Source organism: Sinocyclocheilus anshuiensis, unplaced genomic scaffold (genome assembly GCF_001515605.1).
Source record: "Sinocyclocheilus anshuiensis isolate Anshui unplaced genomic scaffold, SAMN03320099.WGS_v1.1 scaffold1316, whole genome shotgun sequence".
Taxonomy (NCBI): domain Eukaryota; kingdom Metazoa; phylum Chordata; class Actinopteri; order Cypriniformes; family Cyprinidae; genus Sinocyclocheilus; species Sinocyclocheilus anshuiensis.
In genome coordinates this window covers 85,927-106,769 of record NW_015542553.1, presented here as the reverse complement: position 1 = coordinate 106,769, position 20,843 = coordinate 85,927, and the positions used below count along the sequence as shown (strand labels likewise).

At 36.3% G+C, this 20,843-nt stretch overlaps 2 protein-coding genes across 4 annotated transcripts; both read right to left on the bottom strand.

The window, feature by feature from the left end:
* Positions 1-5,915: 5,915 nt before the first annotated feature.
* On the bottom strand, positions 5,916-10,132 carry LOC107694257 (pseudouridylate synthase 7 homolog-like protein). 2 transcript variants are annotated; one of them, XM_016493898.1, is made up of 9 exons: positions 10,084-10,132; positions 9,085-9,844; positions 8,818-8,977; positions 7,796-7,991; positions 7,619-7,717; positions 7,451-7,532; positions 6,988-7,280; positions 6,605-6,658; positions 5,916-6,508 (listed from the first exon to the last, which is right to left on the bottom strand). In XM_016493898.1, exons 2-9 carry the CDS (start codon positions 9,833-9,835, stop codon positions 6,191-6,193), a joined length of 1,953 nt encoding a protein of 650 aa, XP_016349384.1. In that variant the 5' UTR covers positions 9,836-9,844; positions 10,084-10,132; the 3' UTR covers positions 5,916-6,190. The 2 variants fall into 2 exon arrangements, with proteins under 2 accessions (XP_016349384.1, XP_016349385.1); XM_016493899.1 differs by lacking the exon at positions 10,084-10,132 and adding an exon at positions 10,078-10,083.
* A 365-nt stretch (positions 10,133-10,497) lies between these two features.
* LOC107694256 (twinfilin-1-like) lies at positions 10,498-18,635 on the bottom strand. 2 transcript variants are annotated; one of them, XM_016493895.1, is made up of 9 exons: positions 18,561-18,635; positions 17,448-17,525; positions 16,429-16,607; positions 14,996-15,091; positions 14,794-14,898; positions 13,655-13,780; positions 13,233-13,383; positions 12,267-12,388; positions 10,498-12,107 (listed from the first exon to the last, which is right to left on the bottom strand). In XM_016493895.1, exons 1-9 carry the CDS (start codon positions 18,583-18,585, stop codon positions 11,940-11,942), a joined length of 1,050 nt encoding a protein of 349 aa, XP_016349381.1. In that variant the 5' UTR covers positions 18,586-18,635; the 3' UTR covers positions 10,498-11,939. The 2 variants fall into 2 exon arrangements, with proteins under 2 accessions (XP_016349381.1, XP_016349382.1); XM_016493896.1 differs by lacking the exon at positions 13,655-13,780.
* Between the last annotated feature and the right edge of the window lie 2,208 nt (positions 18,636-20,843).

The following is a 20,843-nucleotide window of genomic DNA, read 5'->3' as shown; positions in this document are numbered from 1 at the left end:
GTTTCTATTAATCCTGAAGACCTTGATTAGCTGCTTCAACTTGATTAGCTGCTTCAACAATCAACAATAAAAAAGATGATTTTCTGGTCAATAGCATCCTTAGGCTGGGAAAATTTTATATTCACAAATCTAGGTTCTTGAAAGTAAAACCAGCTTTTTATGCATTTCATAATGAGTTTGTTTTGTATACAAAAGCCCTTAAAGTGATGAAAAATAAAAATGCAATAATTCTGTTTTCTATTATTATCCCCCCCTCTCTCTGTTCTCTCTCTTTCTGTTTTATTTGCATGCACATGTTCTGTATATTGTAACGTGAAGATGTTTTGATATGGCCACGTTGTTTGTACATTAATGATTGTTCAATAAAAAAAGATTAGCTGCTTCAACTGTTTTTAATCAGGGTTGGAGCTAAAATCAGGAAAGTGGATGAGATCCCTTTGAGTTTTTCCCTTCTGCTTTTTGAACGAATTAATGTAGTTACAATTATTGGAGATTAACACACACATTAACACATTGATGGTCTCATGCATGTTATCCATCCATCCATTCTCCAAAATGCTTCTATGTATGAGGGGATGCTCTCGGACCCATCGGAGAATCATTTCCACCAGCCCATTTTACTTTGGTTTAATTTGTATTAAATGTTGTGATGTTTGATTTTGTAGGTGTGCAGAAGCCAGAGTCTCACTCCTCCATCTATAGCCTCATGATCATCCAGAGGTCCAGAGAGACTCACATCCTCCTCATCAGTGACACAGAGGAAGATCCAGTCAAGCTTTACTAAATGCTGCTCGATTCTGCAAACACAACAACACAAAGTCATTGTCTAATTGTGAACAAACATCATAAATAAAATCAAATAAACATCTACTTCAGCTATAGACACAGTATAAAACATATTTCTATTTTTTTATTATGTGTTTACATTATGAGTTGAGTTTACATTATGCCATTGAGTTCAACAACACAACATTTTATCTGAAAACACATTAGTTGAAAGCTGATCTGGATCATTTAACAAACTACTAGATCCAAGTTTCTCTGCTGGTCAAGAGCATGACAAAATATAGATTTGTTGTAAAATATTCTAAATTTAAATGTCGGTTCTCACCTATGATTTGCCATCTCAGGTTTGTAGTTTCAGTTAATAATGCAGATCAACTTATTGACCACAAGAGGGAGCTGATGATCAGCTGTTTGTCACCTGCCTTGTACACATTGAACCAAATAAAAAAAGAGGCTTTTGCTTTTTCTTCAGTAGGAAAGAAAAAAGAGCGCCTTTTTTCTAACATGGACAATGACCCAATCTCTGAAGCAACTTTGAGTCCGTTGGCAATAAAATATGACTTATAAGGTAAGAACAGAAGTGCAGTTTTTCATCCGCTCCACCAGGCGGGCTTTAGTTTAGTTTGACAGCTTCGGATGCTTGACAACATGACGCTTGATAACAGTCGCAACAACACGTGCAGACTGATTTAAGTATAAATTCTGCAGATGACAACTCAGTTACAGACTTATATAATCACTTAACAGCACACATTTCAGCCCATACACAAATGGAAGATGTCACGGAACTCACCTGTAAGTCTCCTTCTCTTCCAGTGTATTTACCTGTTTTTTTTTTACAGTCTATGGTATTTACCTTATTAAATCACCACCACACGTCTGGCAGTACTTAATTATTGTATTTAAGTAATTTAAATGTTTGTTAATGTGTAGTTCCGATTCAGAGCTCCTCTGTCAGGTAATTCAGACATTGTCAGTGTGTGCTGTTTTGCTTGTAAATGTGTAGGTTACTTACTTACATTTTCTTTTTGAAAGAGCACTCCTTTGGAAAGCAAATGATGGTATTGGTAACCTAAGTAGGTGGGGAAGGAACGGGGAATGACAATTTCTGTCCAAAAGTATAATTCATACAGGATATACTATAAAGTTTGTCTGAGTTATTAACAGTAACCAGTGGCGGAGCATGGAAAAAGGCCAAATATATTTGTCAATCATTATTTTGCAATGCAGAATAAGCTATTTTATTTGAATGTGCACAAAAAATGGATTCATTGGCCGCTGTAAATAATAAGTGCAGTAAATGAGTAAACTATGTGTGCTACAAACCAATGTGTTTATAATTACGGTCATTTACATTTCGCCAGAACCATTCTGTTCAGACATATTCACCTCATTTTGCAATATGGAAGTAAGCTATTGTCTGTGAATGTGCAGTTCATTAGCCGCTATAGGTAAATAACTATAAGCGTAAAGTGCAGTAAATTGTAAAACTATTTGCACTACAAACCAGTGTGTTTATAATTATGACAATACATTCAGGGCTTGACATTCACTTTTTTGCTCACCAGCCGCTGTGGCTAGTGGTTTTCCAAAATTACTAGCCACTCAGCATTTTCACTGGCCACGATTTTGTTGTATATATACACACACACACAAATGTGAAATGTTGGAATAAATGCAAAGATAAACTACTTTTAAATATGAAAGTAAAACCACCAGTAGGTGGAGTCATTGAGGCGTTCATTCAAACGATTGGTTCAGATAGCTGATTCATTTTCGGTGCTTCCCTAATTAGATGTTTTAATCAGATTAGTTGTCCGGTCGGGCTTTTCAGACACTCACATCTTCTATGAAGGTTTATCACAGACTTTGTTTACATGCTGTTTTCCTGTTGAACCTGTCAGACCTTCAGAATAACAAATGAATCAGTTGTTGTGTTACCTTTATAATCTTTCAATGAATGTTATATATTTCAAAGTGGAATAATAAGGAATCGTGCTGTTTGTCTCTTTTGAAAGTGTGAATGTATATGCACATTTATATAATTAAAAACGTCTTTAAACTGGGGAGAAAGGCAGATTGAACTAGAAGATTATTAAAGGTATAGGATTGCTTGCGAATAATAGACTGCACTATTTTTACACTGTTTAGGAATTCAGTTTATGTACTTGATTTATAGTTGTTAACTATTATTTATAAAATAAATACTGATAATTATTATTGATTAATATTTAGAATTTATTATATATTTATAATTATTATAATTAAATTAATAATTTATATAGATTTTTTAAATATTCAATATTGAACAGTAGTTTGAATGAAACTGATTGATGCAGCATTACAGAATATTACAGAATAATAATAGAGATTGCAGTGTTTTATAAATATGCAACATTAATATCTTTTTCTATTTGTATTACCTGTTTTTCGTCTTGATATGCAGTATGTCTAATAATGTCTGTATTTCTGTCTTGTCTCTCCAGAATAAGTGGTGTCTTGTTGGTTGTAAACTCGTCCAGCTGAAGCAGAGCTCTGGGACGTGTGGACAGACATTGACTGTAATGATGGACATCTGCTGATGGACAGGTAATGTATCTAATGTGTGAATGTGTGTTCTAGTGCACTAAACATGTAGGTTACCATCATTTTCTTTTTGATGAAGGGCCTCCCCTTTGAAAAGCAAATGATGGTAACCTAAGTAGGTGGGGAAGGGACGGCGGACGAGAATTTTTATGCAGCTTTTTTTTCTTCTTTTCTTCAGTCTGTCCAAAAGCATAACCGCTGCAGGTCACAGTGCCGGAAGCTCCAGGGGGAGACCGTACTGATATCCCCCCTCTTTGGGCGAGCAAATGATGGTAACCTAAGTAGGTGGGGAAGGGACGGGGGATGAGAATTTTTATGCAGCTTTTTTGTTTTTTTTCTTCAGTCTGTCCAAAAGCATAACTGCTGCAGGTCACGGTGCCAGAAGCTCCAGGGGGAGACCCCCCTGGTATCCCCCCTCTTTGGGCACACCTTCACACACTCCACCATTCACTCATATCGCAGAGATCTGGTTGGGATCTAACCAGCAACCTCTAAACCCATGAGGCAGCGCTCTTACCTGTGAGCCACAGATCTCTTGTTGGAGCACAGGAAGGAACTTATATTTGACTCTTTACCTGTGATTTCCCAATAAAGAACTAAAAGCAAGATGAGTAAGTGATTTTTTTGGAGGTGGGATTTGAACCCATGTCTCCATCGCAAACTCATTCTCAGAGAACGTGTGCTTATCCACTTTCCCATCATGGATTCCACATTGTGTTTTGGCTTTTGAGTGACTTTGTTGTCTGAGATCAATGTGAAGTAAGCAGTAGTGGGTTTTGAAGTCAGATCTCCCACATTAAAACACAGTGCTTTATCAACTGAGCCACTGAGTCGGTGAAGCTGAAAGGAGTTTTGGGTGGAGTTTTATAGAGTGCTTTATATTATATAAAGAAAAACTCTGCTTTTGTGGGTTTTGAACTCACATCTCAATCGCAACCTTAGGTTAAATAAATTGTTTATCCACTGAGGCTTTCACAACAGACTTGTCCATTTAGAGCACTTCATTCATTTTAATAACAATTTTAAAGTAAGCAATTGTGGGATTTGAACTCAAGTCTCCCAGATGAAAAGACAACACTTTATCTCCTGAACCATTGAACCTGTGGAACTAAATGGTCTTTTGGGTGGATTTTATTGAGTGTTTTGTATTATATGAACAAAAGCTTTGAGTTTGAGGGTTTTGAACCCATGTCTCAGTCACAGCCTTATCTCAAATAACATGCGTTTAACCACTACACCATTGCGGCTTTCACAACCTTTCATAAACTTTCACAAGTTTAAAGTTAACACTTGTGGGACTCGAACTTGGGTCTCCCAGACGGAAATATAACACATCAACTTCTGACCCATGGAATCTATGGGTCTGAGCAGTATTTTGGACAAGGTTTTATTGAGAGCTTTGTTTAAAATAATGAAAAGCCTTAACAAGTGTGGGATTTAAACCCATGTCCAAATTATAACTATATCTAAATAGCACATCTAACCACTACACCATTGAGGTTTCAACATGCAACATGGCCATTTAGAAAACCTTGTTCAATTTAATGACTAAAGTTTAACATAAGCAATAGTGGGGTTTGAACTCAGAACGCCAAGATTAAAAAAGCTTTATCAACGTATGAATGTCAGTTTGCAATTAGTTGTTTTGGGGGTTTTGCTAGATACAATGACAAAAATTCAAATTAAGTGATAGTGGGATTTGATCTCACAACTCTGATAAAAAAATGCAGTTTAATATCCTGAGGCACAGATAATGGGGAGCTCATTTTAATGCACTAATGGCCTAATAATGTAGAATTTACAGCCTCCTTTTTTCTTTCTTCTTTTATCATGTACAGGAAACTAGAGCAGAGATCTACAGTATCACTTCTAGATGAGCATGTCAGTCATTATTAATACCCGGACAAGCCACAGGCTTCGTCAATGCTCATCTCAGCTTGATCAACTCCTTCTGAGCTACAGTCTAATGTCAGGACTACAGAGAGACACCCAGTACTCTGTGTTTGTCATGAGATTTCACAGGTCAAGATGCTGAAAATACCTGATCATTCAGAAATGAGTCATGAGTGACATATTCTCCCAAATAAGATCAAATATTCCGATCTGTTTTTAACAAGCCATAAAGTATGTCAGATGTCAGTTGTGTTTAAATGCATGAAGCTGAAATATTCAATTACTGAAACACAACCAAACAATTGTAAGAATTACAGAACCTCAGACACTTTGATCTTCTGAGACCAACAATACACACACAGTGCATTAACATACAGACATCTGTTTCCACACGAGTAAATATAAAGTAAAGAGTTAACTAGAATAATCGAATGTCAGAATAATTAGAGACCGACAAACAACCAATTTGCCTTTCAACCTAAATTCGAGGTCATACTAAAATGGAGTCAGATTAGATACTAAAATGGAGTCAGATTTGAGTTAAACCTAAATTGAATAACTGAAAAGCGCTGAAAAGACCGAACACGCAAGAAACCTTCATCCACCACTGGATACCTTCTTTGGGCCAAGTGCGTGTACCTTACACAATCATGAGATTTGTCAATAAGATTTGTATTAAATCTTTGCATGTACATCTTCAAGGCCTATCGAGAGTTCAAGATAGATCTCTCACATCCTCCTCATCAATTACACTGGTACTGAAGATCCTCTTCTTTTCCCGTAAGTGAAGGCACAAATGCTTTATGACAGGAAGTCCTAGTAGTCATTTACATAATATAGCACAAAACAGCCCCTTATATTTGACGTTACCAACGATCCACATTATTTAGTCTGTAAACATTTTTAATCACTGTCATTGAATCAACTATGAAAGATTACTCTTCATTATCTCTCCGAGACACACAGTAGCGTAGCAGGACGCATTCAGGTCAAAGGTTAGTGACAGACTGGGTGTGCAAGTCTCGTCTGACTGACCCTGCTGCTCCTCTGCGGTCCGCAGGCTGTAGGTGATATTCTGTGGCTTTGCGAGCAGGGGGCGATGACATCCCGGGACATTGAGTTTAAGGGGAGTCACTCTAAAACGGCATGGCCCCAAGCCATCCTGAACCAGTCGGTCTTGATACCACTGGCCCAGCAAGTTTTCTGGGTATTTGACACTATTTCCTGGCATCGGAAGAATTACCTAGAAGCAATTCAGCAGAAACATTATAAGGGACTGAAGGGTAAGGGTTAGCAGAGCAGACACAGTCAGAAGAAAGGAGACATTAGAACATAGAACCTGGTCTAATGAAAAAACTTCATCCTTCTCCTCCTCAGAGGTCACAGCATGGACCTACAACACAGAAATAAAGCAATTACAACAAAAGTCTATAAATGAAATATTTTATATCTATATCTATCTATAATTGATATTTTCATATAGATCGATATACCCCATATATACTAGTTTTCAATCATAAATATATAAATATTTTAAAGAAATTACTACAACTGAAATTCCTACAAATAAAATACTTATTTTACTATTTTAGAAAACAAAACCTTTTTTCTACTTTTTCAACAATTAAAAAAAAAATACATAACATTTTATATCAGTACCTACATACAGTCCATAACTTTTTTCTTTCTTTCCCAGAGCACTAACTTAACCAAGTTCCTCACCTGTGGAGTGTTCAGTTCCTCTGTGGTGTCTTTGAGTCCCTTTTCAGATCCAGCCCAAACCAGATCTCCCTGGACAGGCTTAAAGCCCAGTTCCTGGAGCCGGTATTTGGCTGCTTCGTTCCACACTCTGCTACAGTAAGAGTGGAGGTAGAAGACCCTCATGCTGTGGGGTAAACTGAGCCAGCCACGTATGCAACCCTCCTGTCCGTTGCCGTACCTGTGAAGCGCACGGAGCATAAGCCGCTCTCTGGCTTTGTAAGCTGGCATGAGAGCCAAGCTCTCCTTGGCATTCCCTGAAGAGAGAGATATGGAAAATGTTAGTTGTTCTTGGATGTATAGGAACTGTATGCAAAGAAAGTCAAATGGGTTTTGAACGACATGAAGAATCAGCACACGATGACTTCATTTTAATTTTTTGGTGTACTACCACAAGCTTCACTATCGGAGAAATCCCAGCACACACCAGTGAGAAGAAAATGGCGTTTTGCCTTGTTCTGGAGATCTTCACCATCCTCTGGGGTGAAGAACAGCTTAACAGAAGCCTCCTGCTCAAAATACAAAGGCTTTAGGACTTTTTAACAAATGCAACAAATATAGACATTAAATGGAAATAAATGACATGAACTGGTACCATTTTCTCCTTCAAGAGCGCAAGTCCTACTTGGTCTGCTTGGACACATGATCCACTTCCAAACCGTTGGGGACCATAATAATTTACAAAGCCTCTGTTCTGTAAAAACAAAATCATTTTTTTGTAGCTGTGTGTGTCTATGCCATTTATTCATTAAATGCTGGTGAACATATTTACCTTCACATTTTCCACTGCCTCTTTTACAAGCTGCTGCAGTCCTGTAAGTCCATGTTTCCCATGAGGCTTCAGGTCTCTGATGACAAGATCAAAGTGATTTCCCTGGAGTCTGCCGAGCTTAAGGGGTTCAGACACAGGACGGACACGAGAGATCTGCATTCCCCTCCTCTCAAACTCTGAGACTTTGTCCAACAACCTGCCAATAGAATTGTTAAGTGCATCTACTAATTGAGTGAAGTAAAACAGGGCTTTTTAAACCTTTTGATGCCAAGAACCCCATTCCATTTTGATGTATTAAAAAAAAGTGTGATATTATAAAGACAACAAAATTACATAATTTTGTATTTTCTAAAGTTTTTATTAATATTTAATATTAATTTTAAAATATTTACTTTTATTCATTTCTAATTTTTTTGCAGATAAGGTAAGAGATCGAATAAAATATTTGCAATAAAAAAAAAAAAACTTAGTTCATTAATTGTGCTAATTACAGTACCCAAATTTCTAAAGATAACAGGGGACTCCAAAGTTAAACAGCTTTGATTCTATTTGTTTTTCGCTCTCCACTTTTATATACAATGTAATTCATTTTAAAATATTTACCTTTTTTTGGTTGCTTTTTTCTTGTAGTTAAGTTAAGAAATAGAATAAAATATTTTCAATTAATTTCATGATTAATGGTCAGTTCTACAAATCAGAATGAAATTGTAATGTTATCAAATTTGCTGAATGTGGATATTAAAATCACTGTTTCACTAATATCTGAAGTTAACATAACTTTGACAGCCCTAAAATTTTGTTTTTCATTCAAATATTTTGCAGAAATCCTAACACCCTCTTGTGGCCCCCCTGGGTATCCCCAGACCCCAGAATGAAACCCATGTAAAGTAGAAAAATGGCAACAAAAACGGACATTTCCACTTGCTACTTATTTAATTAGGTTCAAGAAAAGAGAGAGAAAAAAAATATTGGTTAAAGACCAAACATCAGATAATGGGCTAATTGGCTAATGGTCCGTTTACCGCTCTGGAGAGATCTTTTTCACCACCATGGCCTGGTAGGTGATGGCTCTCTTGTCTTTGATTCCTGCGTAGGTAAAATCAGACGGAAGCACTCCGAGTACAGCAGCCATATAGCTGATGGCCTCCAAAGTCTCCAAGTTCTCCTTTCTCAGTGTGAAAGCTGAGGGGAAAAGAACTTTTACATCTTACATTCAAGTCTTACATTTTAGGCAGGTTTCCATAGACTATCAGCTTTACATGATGAAATGAAATGTCTTCTCTGCTCACCTGTGTATAATATCACCTCCTCTTGACAATCTGCTGTTGTTCTCTTTTTGGGTTGTTTGCTTCTCTCTCTTAGTCTCACTGTAATGGACGTCTTCTGCTGGTCTGTGAAGCTCTTGGTTTCCACAAGCTTTCCAAACCGCCTGCTAACAAAATGGTGAACTGAAGTTCGGTGCTCCTTGCTATCATCTGGCAGGAAGGTGAACACAGAACCAGGTACTTTGGCATCGATGAACCTGAAGAACTCCTCAGCTTCTCCCTCAGAGACTAAACTTGCAAGCTCCTTGAAGTCTGGGTCCTCTCTGACCTGAATTTCTGATTGGTTGGTCACAGTCTGGAGGAAGGGGAAGTTGTATCGTACTGCTCTGTGGACAACAGCTCTCAGGTGTTTATCAGGATAAGTACCCAATGACAGTGCCACCTTTTCTTGCTCACCAGCTCTTACTCTCACTTTGTTAGTGAAATGTTCCAACTCTTTGTTCACAGCTGGACCCAAGATTATATTCAGATCAAAGCAATCCTGATTTAAAATGTCAGTGTCATCTGGTTTAGATTGCTTTAATTTATCATCACTTTTGGGAGCTTGACTTGGTTGAGAAGGACTTTTTGTGTGTTCTTCTTGAACATTAGAACTGTTAACAAGTTGTCCATTGATGTCTATCTCAACAACCACAAAGTCTTGGGGTGAGTTTTTTATGGTTCCATGGAAACCTTCATGGTCTGATATAAAGCAGGAGAGACTGTGCCTCTCCATTCTTAAGCCCTTAAGAAAATACACTTAGCAATTAAGTCAAGCAATCATTTTATTATTTTAGCGATTTGTTCATTTGTATAGACATGTAATGTAAAAATATAATAAAATGTAAAGAGGAATTTATCGTGTTAACATTTATTACACAAAAACAACTGAATCCCTGTTACAAAGCTGGTCCATTTAACCCTGTTACGTCATAATACAAAGCAAGGAAAATGCACATTTTGGAAAATAGTGCTTACACTCACCCGCTACTGTTGTCAGTTCACTTCCTCCGCAGCACGTGGTACCGCTCTTAAAGGCGCAGAAGCGTAAAGACGGGCGGGGCAATAGTGTATTCTTGTTTTGCGAGGATTCAAAAAGTGCTGATTTTATACAAAATTTGTAAGGCATGTTGTCATAAAATCGTAATGAGAAACAAACACTAAAATGCATGTAAGGGGGCTATTGAATGAGTTTGTGTGTGTGTGTGTGTGTATACACAGACATATAGATAGGTATATAGATTCCTGTAAAAAAAAATAAAAAATAATAATATATATATATATATACACACACACACACACACATATATATATTATGATAATTACAGCACCCAAAGGCTAAAGATAACAGACGACTCCAAATTTAAAGTATCTTCAAATCTTTTTATTTTTCTCTGTCCTTCTCCATCTTATACAATGCATAGAAAAAGACATTTAAGACTCAGTGATTCCTTTCCAGACTTCATAACACCCTAACATAGGAGACATGTTAATAGTGGTTTGCCTGTTGTGAATCTGTAGATGGATCGTACCAGAGGTTCAGGAATTTACAGTCCCTTCCCTTATGAGTGGTTTCAAATACATCCCAAGCAAGATGCTAAGTGAACTTAACTCCATGCACTGTATACATTAGTGTGGTTGAGAATGATATGAAATGGAGGCTGGCCATTAGTTGAGATGTAAAACATTAGTTGTGAGACAGACAGGATGGCCCTAAACCCTGAAACCATGGACACTCACTTCAATATGTTAGACAATGACATCATCTGGACAAACAGCTGTACGGGCTTAGAAAAATAGTATCTCTGCAGGTTTAGTCTTCACTACAAGAACGTGAAAAATACATAAGATGCAGAGAAGCATCACTTTTTCAGATTTGTGTTATGACGGATTCGATTATAATCATACCTATAATTAAACAATCCTACATTTAATAAAAAACGACCAATTTTTAAGAATTAATACATATTAAAAAAGGTATCGGAACTTTTTTAGTACATTATTCTTGGCAAATTCTTCATTGAAATCATCCCTACCCTATAGCTACAAGTTTCAGTGGCTGTCAGAATACTGATAATTTATTTAGTCACTCTTTAAGAAAATGTGTCAACCTAATCAATCAGAAAGTTAATAAATAATGTGTATGGCCTCATAAAATGGAGCTGAACTTCTGACCTTCCTGATCAGACAACCACAAAAGTTAAGCCGTGGACTGTTTAACTTTCCGGGCTTGTTTTCCAAACATAAATTATGCCTAATCTCCAAGACCAATTTCCCGGACCAATATTAACGTTACTCCGAAGCTAAAATGTAATTTTACTGGAGAGCTACCACTGAAAACGCAATTTATACCTGAACTAGATTAGATATCCGTTTATGGGAAAGCATCTTTTTCTCAAAAATATTCTTCAAAAAGGTTTTTCCTTGAAAATCAATATCTATTTCTGGAAAACAAGCACTAAATAGTGTCTATTTCAACAGTATTGCACTCTATATCATAATCTTGGCTAATATGCAAGTAAACAGCGTAATAGTGTTAAAACTATTACCAGGAACATCACAGACAGCATACTTGAATGCAAGTGAAGCTTAGTAAAATACATTCTTGTGTACCTCAGTCTGTGTTCTTCAACATATAGAAAATATTGCAATATCTGACAATTATCATATTGCAAGCTACAAAATGTAATTTCACAGGCTTAGTGTTTTACTTTGTGCATAGTTCATTCTATAGGGCTGTGGTCTACATGAGTCAAGGTAAAAATGGGAATTCGCTTTGAGGACGGGATTCCTTAGACTAAGTGGAATGTACCACTGTCAGATTCAGAACAGGAAGAGGTTTAATCATCATCGCCGTCATCCCCTGGTGCCCGTGTGATTCTGCGGCCCCCCCTTTTCCCGGTTGGCCCCTTGGGTTTGGCAAAAGCTTGCTTGTGTGCATGCTGCTTGGGGTGAACCTCTTCGTACAGGAAGTCACTGGTTAGTTCATCACCATTGTCAATTTCCAACTGAAAGGAAGAATTAAAGTTTGAAAACTACAACATTAACGTTACTGTAAATGGTCCAATATCCTTGAAATGAGGCATGCTTCCAGGAAAACAGGATGGTGTATGCTGTACTTAATAATACAATGAGAAGGGTTATATAGGTAAGCAAATATATAATACCTTTTTAGCAATTTCAATGCCTAAGTTTTTCTCCACTGTATCTACGAGAGGGTTCTTGCAGCTTGAATACAGCATTCTCTCTTTGACGCTGCATTTATAACCAGGCATAGAGTAGATGAACACTGCAAACACAAAAAAACCACTCTTGAAACTACTGACATATGGGATAAACCATGTCCAAGTCCAACAATATTACTTTCCATTAGCTTTTTTGTAATTTGTAAAATTTGTACATTTCGACCTTGAAAGTAATCAAGAGATGATGACCATATTTATTAATATACATTTAATGATTTAATACCCCTAAATTGTCTTTTGACCCTCAAAACTCAATACGTGATTTAGGTTCAAATAAAATAAAGTACAAAAAAAAGAAAAATAGAAATATATAAATGGTAACTTTAAAAATAAATATTTTTGTCAACAGAGTTTAAATATATAAATACATACATATAAATATAAATATATATTTTATTCAGCAAGTGTGAACTGAATTGATCAAAAGTGACCGTAAATATAATTTTATAAAATATTTATTTTTCAAATAAATGCTGTTCTTTTGAACTTTCTACTCAAACAATTCTGAAAAATATACAGTTTCCACAAAAATATGCAGCACAACTGTATACATAATAAAAAATATTTCTTGAGCAGAATGATTTCTGAAGGATCATGAGACTGAAGACTGGATTAATGGCTGCTGAAAACTCAGCTTTGCCATCACAGGAATAAGTTATTTAAATATATTAAAACAGAAAGCAGATATTTTAAATCGTAATATAATCACTGTTTTTAACCTTGTTTTTGATCAAATAAATGCAGCCTTGGTGAGCATAAAAGACTTGAAAAACATTATGTATACACACACATTTACATACACATACATACATAGTATATAATGTTTAATAACATATTTAAGGGTTTACATTTAAACCCATTTCTTTGAACATTTGATATTCCTCTTACCTGTGGACTCAAGGTAGTCTCCTTCATGAGAATGTTTGTAGAGGAAAAAGTGATACCTAGCTGCATCATTTGGGATCCTTTTAGGCAAATCTTTCACCTCTGTGGGAGACGTGCTGGACAACTTGATGGATTCTTTAGGAAAATCTATTTCCTGTTAATGGGATGGACATAATTAGTGTATTTGAATTATTACTCAGGTCTACAACATGTATTTCCGTCACATGTTGGTGATTCTGTGGGCAGGGGTCAACCCAATCAGTCTGTCTTCTAACAGTAAAAATACCGTTCTGGCCATTATTCATTTTAGTTTTTTTAAATGCAATATACAGGATGAACAGGATGTTACAGGATGAAAAGGAGGAATAAGATGCTATTGTACAGAGCTGCTGGGAGTGGTGGAGGGGAAAAAAGTCCTGAAGTACCAGTTGAACGTAGTTAATCCTTTTCTCCCTAAACTGCTCCAGAGCCTGAATAGCGTCTCTCTGCATAGGGAACGCCACTCCCTGAAGAGTCTGCTGTTTTGTGTCAACATGGATGTCTGTCTGCAACTGAAAACACGCATATAATTCTTTAATAATATGTATGCACTGGCCTGTATCACCAAAGCAGTTACAGTGGTTGTTAAATGATTCGTTAGGAACGAGCTCTGCAATTTATGTTGTAATTTATAAAGCAACGTTCTTACACTGTGTATCAATTCATGTTCAAATGTGACGATAAAATCTTCCCAACCCTAAACGTTTGAATGGTACACTTAAAATATAATATAATATAAAAAATGACACATTCTGTGCTGCATCCAAATAAACCTCTCTGCATCCTTTCATCCAGGATTGGGACCAGCATTTTATCCACCCATCTACTCAATAAAATCTCTCTTTTAACAAATTAATAAAAATAAAACACCACAAAGCTGCTTTCCTCTCCTCTCATACATGTAGATTAGTGTAGCATTATCCTTCTCCCACAGCTGCTCTGGGGGGAGTTCAGTGAGCCTTTTGATTGGTTCATTTATGCTGCCTGTCATTTTAAACAGCCAACGATGCGTTTAAGAGTCAGAGCGTATCCTTTTATGGTATGAGGGGAGGTTTGTATGCATTGCCAGCAGCATCCTTTGCAATTGGTGAGAGTGCCTGGGACTGAGCTTCTCTATTTTTAGTCAGCGTATGTTTGATGCTAAATATTACATTACATTTATGTTTTCATGTTAATATACAGTAAGCACTGACATATGCATGGTGATTTGGAACATCATTTATAGTTTATAGTACTTACTTTATAGTATAGCATACTGCTCAGCAAACAACCAATCATCAACACAGTACTCTTTAGTTCACAATGCAAAACTGGCTTCTAAAGAACAAGGATCTATCATTTTGTTTTGAGATAATGTTGCACATAATGTAAACGGTCTTTTGGTTCAGCTCATGAAGTTACTGAATACAAAAGGCCTGATATGAACTGTTGGACTGATGTGGTTTTTGCCCTATTTTAATAAAACCTCAGCAGAGCCTGACTAAGGTGTACACCCATGCTGTGTTTATGTTGATGTCAGCATTACCTCAGTGAGTTTGATTTGCCTCAGTTCCTCCTCTGCTGCAGTCAAAGGCAGAGGCGCCGCCTGGGAGCTGAGGTACTTTTTATAGCCATTTAGAGAGACATCGTCCTGAGCAGAAAAAGATGCATTAGTGGGGAAACCTATGGCTGTGGATCCATTCATGTGGAGGTTTGATTTAAAGAATGGCAGATTATATATGTCATACCTTTACTGTGCCAAAAATCTCCTCTTTAATGTGGCCACCACCAAACTCTTTCTTCAGCGTGGCCCTCGTAGCAGCATACAACATCTTTTGTCGAACCTGAAAGTTGTTTCAAAATAAGTTTCTGGATCTGCATGTTTTTACAAAATATATTTTCTTTTTAGGAACAAGAACATACATCAGATAAATTTGTTTTAGGCCAACATACTTTTAAAATCAAAAACAGACATCATCAAAAACCATGCAAACATATATATATATACATATGTATTCTCATATAATTATGGTACTACTACTACAATATGAATAGTTCAACCCAAAAAAAGAAATCACAGAAAATGTACTCTCCCTCAAGCCACTGAAGATGAATTTATTTCTTAATTGGAACAGATTTTATTACATCACTTTCTCACCAATGGATCCTCTGCAGTGAATGGGTGCCATCAGATTGAGAGTCATAAAAACATCATAATCCACAAGTAATGCACATGGCACACGCCTCCAAATGCCTTCATGATGGATTTGTTTCTTATAATCATGCAGCTTTTCACTTCACAAGACATTAACTGATGGACTGGAGTCATGTGGATTACTGTAGTTTTTATCAGCTGTTTTGACTCTCATCCTGACGACACCCATTCACTGCAGAGGATCCATTGGTGAGCAAGTGATGTAATGATAAAACCTATTCCAATGAACTTATATACAACCTGGATGGTTTGAGGGTGAATAAAAATTTCAGCAAATTTAAATTTTTAGGTGAACTATTCCTTTAATACTTGAATCCAACCAGGAGGAATTTCTGGATTTCAATTTTAAAGTTGTTTTGTTATTGGAAAGCTCTTGGTTTGAGCAATTTGAGCTGGCTTTAGATGGGCGTGAAAGAACGACTGATTTGGGTGCGATTGGGACTCTAGCCACTTTAGTCTCCCTCTGGTCGTTGAACATTGAGGGAGAAAATTAGAATTGCAAATTTGTAGCACAGAACCACAACTGTCCGTTTTGTATCAGGTCACCCGTGCTTTTCATTAAAAAAAAAACGTACTGTGAATGTAGATTAACATCAAACTCTTTTGCTTGAATGCACAAAGTCTCCATTATATGAGCTTACCTGATACTATATATTTTGGTAAAAGATAACATTACAGGGGATCTCCACAGTTATTTGCACTCACTTAAGATACACTCGTTTGTTATAACAATGATACAATATCCCTGATGATTGATCATATCTACATAGTACTACAAAACATTCTTATTATAGGCCGTTTTAATATGGACAGGCTTAACTGGCAACCAGATATTTTTAAAGAGCTTTAAACCAGGGATTCTATATATGGAGTGGATGGATTAAAATGCACTGAGCGATGTCATTTCATGATGTCCTTTGGCCTCGTACAAGCTGAAAGAAGACGACAGCATGCAAACAAACTCACTGGAGAGTGATCCGGAGACCAGGCCAGAAAGATCCACTCATAACCTTGGTTGTTGGTGGTATCCAACCTGTAGAGAAGGTACGAGGGCATGTCGTCCTCCACGAGAGGGAGAACATAGCTGTCCCATTCCTGGTCCCATTTCTTGGCGGCCCGTTTACTTCCGCCAAGAACTAACTTCTCTACAGGAACACAATATATAAAAAAGGAAAGTGTGATATGATTCTTTGGTCATATGTAGACAATCTTTTTTATTCTATTGTATTTTGTTCAGTCAAATACAGAACAAAAATTACAGCAGTTCAGAAAATCTGTTTTTTTTTTTGTATAACTGATATACTATTAGTTTTTCAATATTTTGATTTATTTTTTATTTTATTTTTTTTTTACATTTTAGTTAAAGTAATTTTGTTTTGTCATTTTTTTGGTTTTTGCTTTAATGTCTACATAGTTTTCATTAATTTGTATTTGTTTTCGGTTTATCATGATAAGCTAAATGAAAATGAGAGATGTTGCCTTGACGGCTATCTCTGAAATAAGATGCTTTTTTTTATATATTTTTTATAAATATATTTTATTTTCAGTTAAAGTTTATTTTATTTCAAGTAACAATTTTATTTTTATTTTATGGTTTTAGTTAACTATAATAACCCTGATGTGAGATAACCAAAAAAATAAATAAATAAAAAATAACAATAATACAGAGTGAACATATAAAAAAAAATGGAAAAGTAATATATGGGTTATTCTTGACTTGTCAATGTAACATTTTGCTAATTAAATTAAGTAATTTAGTTTTTAAGGGTAGTTGGGTTTTGTAAAGAAAGTAAAATATCATAAGGTTCTGAATTTAAAGCTCTTTTAAGTTTTTCTGTCATGTTAAAGTCAATCAAAATGGAAAGAAAAAAATAATACACGGACAACTGTGCTGTTTTCCTGAATATTACTTATTTACAGTAGGTTTATTTTAAAAAGCAGTTTAATAAATGTTTGTACTCTGATGTGTAAAACGGTCATCTCACCTTTTTCAATCACTACTTTGATGAGCCGGTATTCTCCATTCCTGGCCTTTGCAAAGATTTCTTTGACTTCCCCGGTAGCTGAGAAGAGAAAGCACAGGGCGAGAACAGGACACAATGAGACCATTTATTCTGATACAAAGCTGACCATCTCTGGACAACGGAACTGAAATTTGGCTGATGAACCAAAGTGAGGAATCTAAAGAGGCATTGTCAGGGACAGTTTGAAGACGGCAGTCCTTTCCTGGAGTATGTTCTTTGAAATTCTTTGCAGAAATCACAATATGACCATCAGAATCAGAATGAATCAGAATGAGCTTTATTGCCAGGTATGTTTACACATACGAGGAATTTGTTTTCATGACAGAAGCTTCCACAGTGTAACAGAATGACAGTGACAGAACAAAAAACACAGATAATAAAAAATAAAAAATAGAACAAGTAAATAAGGAATAAAAATATATAAATCGACAATTGTATGTGCAGGTATATTACAATAGACAGTTTTGTATGTACAGGTACTGTATATTATGTGCAAATTTTAGGTGTAGACTGAGTATGAGTGTTAGATAAATAAGTGTATGAGTGTATAAATAGTGTGTGTTCCACAGTTATTGTTAAGTGTTCATGAGGTGATCTTTAATTAAAACTTCAGCATGACTACATTGATTCATACACTTGTTGTCATGGTAACACAACGCCACTGCAGTAAAAGCTCAATGTAAACAGATGTCTATTGCATAATGCCTAGCAACACCTTTGAATAAAGGTGACACGGTTATTACAGTTGGACCTTTGAGACCTGCTGCCTTCCTGCATAATCCTCAACTCCAGTCTGAAAACATACTGATAGTGAAAGACCAATCACAGTTTATTTGCATGACCATATTAGTGCAACAAAAAGCAGAGTACACTTGACACAGATTCACTGTCTGGCTCTGGTTTGTTTACTGCAAGCTCGCAATAAAACTCTATAAGGTAATTCAGTCTCAGGGACGACAACAGGTTCTTCTGTTTACAAACAAGCGCCAAATAAAGAAACGTGCATTATAGAGACGCAATAAACTCCGTCTGGCTTATTTGAATCGACAATAAAAGAGCGTAAAGGATTTTTACCTTGGATGCCGGTTTGGTGAGACATTCTGGTTCTCTTGCGTCGGCCGGTTGGTTGATGGTAACAGTGAAAGAACACGGAAGTCAGAGAATGAACTACAGTAATTTGAGATGCCTGTCATGTGACGCCATTGCGTGGCCCCGCCCACTGGCCGTGGTGTGCGTGTTTTTTTTTTGTAGACAAAGACTACAAATAAATTTAAAAATAAAAATTGAGAACGTCCTAAAATAAAATATTCTAATGTAGTAAAATATTTTATTTATTTAATTTGTGGTATTTTACTGTGAGTGTTTTGGGGTAACTATCTCTAGAAAAGTTATAATGTTTTTAATAATGTTTTTAATTTACGTTATATAATGGACAATTTTTTTTTTATAAAATACTGAAATAATCTGTGCTAGGGGGTCCATGGAAAAGTTTAGAAAAACACAGTGTAAAAAATAAAATAAAATAAATACATAATCAAACTTACAGTACAATACTATAATTAATAGAAAAACTATGTAATAAAGTAGCTTAATAGAAGTTACGTATATTTTAGACGTGTAATATAAATTTTTCACAATATAATCAGGGTCTTTATACCATAATACCCCCTTTCAGCATGGGGGTCTCTCGCAAACGGATGGTCATATTTGGGGGACTGTGGCATCTAAAAGATTGAAAACTCCTGCGCTATGCAGTTCATGCTGAGAGAAGCAGGGCACTTGGCATTTGGCTGTGTGCACTTGGGACAGATCTTGGAAGCAGTGGAATTTCTCAAATGCAGGGTGGGGTTGCGAACATCCCACAGAAATACCATATAATATACTGCCAGGCTATAGAGTTGATTCAGTTGCTGTGTCTGCGTGTGTGCTAAATGAACCACAGACTCAGCAGGGAGGAGTGGCACTAGAGCAATGGCAGGGCAATTCATGGTAAAAGCAGACTAAGCCTTCCTTGTGAATTAGAGGTTACTGGGCCACACACCCCACTGCCAAAAGGCCTTAATCAAGATCCTCTGTAATATTTCTGTGTGTAATAACATATTCTATTTAAATAAAACATTTCTATTGTTACTCCAACTGGACTGCTAGTTAATTACTAAAAGTCATTCGTTACTTACTAACTTACCATATCCACCTTATTCTGCAATGCAAAAATAAGTTATTTTCTTTGAATATGCAAGACCTGAATTTGTGATTCTTTAAATAACTACAAGAATAACAATGTGCAGTAAATGGTAAAACTATATGAGTCATAATATTGTCAGAATATCTGATTCATGCAACAGTCATTGTGATTTGTGCAGCTCCTGTTTATCTGGTTATGTAAAGCAAACAAAGGACAACAGCTCACAGCTGTGAAATGCAAAGTGCCTGGATTTTCATGACTACTCCCATTCCACACGTCCTTGAGGATCATTTACAATGAGAGCAACTAGGACACTATACAATATGACTAATACAGTTAGAGGCTCAGTAATTCAAATGGACATGAATCATAAGATATTTCTGTAATACACAGTATACAGTGTGCAATTTTTTTTCAGTGCATGCAATAAAGACCTACTACATTTGCCAAAAAAAAAGTGATTAATGAACAAGTAACATCAGTCACAATTTTTAACATCTCTTTCTGACTCATTATTTACCAAAAGTTAAGAAATGTAAATAAAATTGAACTGAAAATGCATGTTTAGTTTAATTTCCGAAATTATAACAGGATGCTATTCAAATGCAATGTGATGAGGTCATGTGTAGCATACAACTTTTTGAAACATTAATGTCTACTGTTTCCTTTTTTTAAATATACACTCACTAGGGCAGTACCTTTTCAAAAGGTACACCGTTGTACCTTATTAACCCCTAAAGGTGCATATTGGTCAGGTAGGCTAACCTAAAGTTTAGGCCTACATACCTAAATGATAGCCTACACACCTTTTGAAGCTTTTGTGTATTTTGCACAGTATTCAATATTCATTCCGCTGAATGCACTGTACTTCTATCCTTCACAGCCTCGTTTACATTCCTGTCACAAAAAATATGGCTCTACTCTGATTAAGGTCTATAAGCATAGGTCTTCAACCCTGCTCCTGGGGACCCACTTTCCTGCAGAGTTCAGCTCCAACCATAATCAAACACACCTGAATCAACTAATCAAGATCTCCAGGATCACTTGAAAAGTCACAGGCCAGGTGTGCTGCAGGTTGGAAACAGTGGGTCCCCAGGAGCAGGGTTGAAGACTTATGGTCTATAACGTTAATGCTGGTTTAACCACTAGGTGGCGCCCTTATCCTATCTATT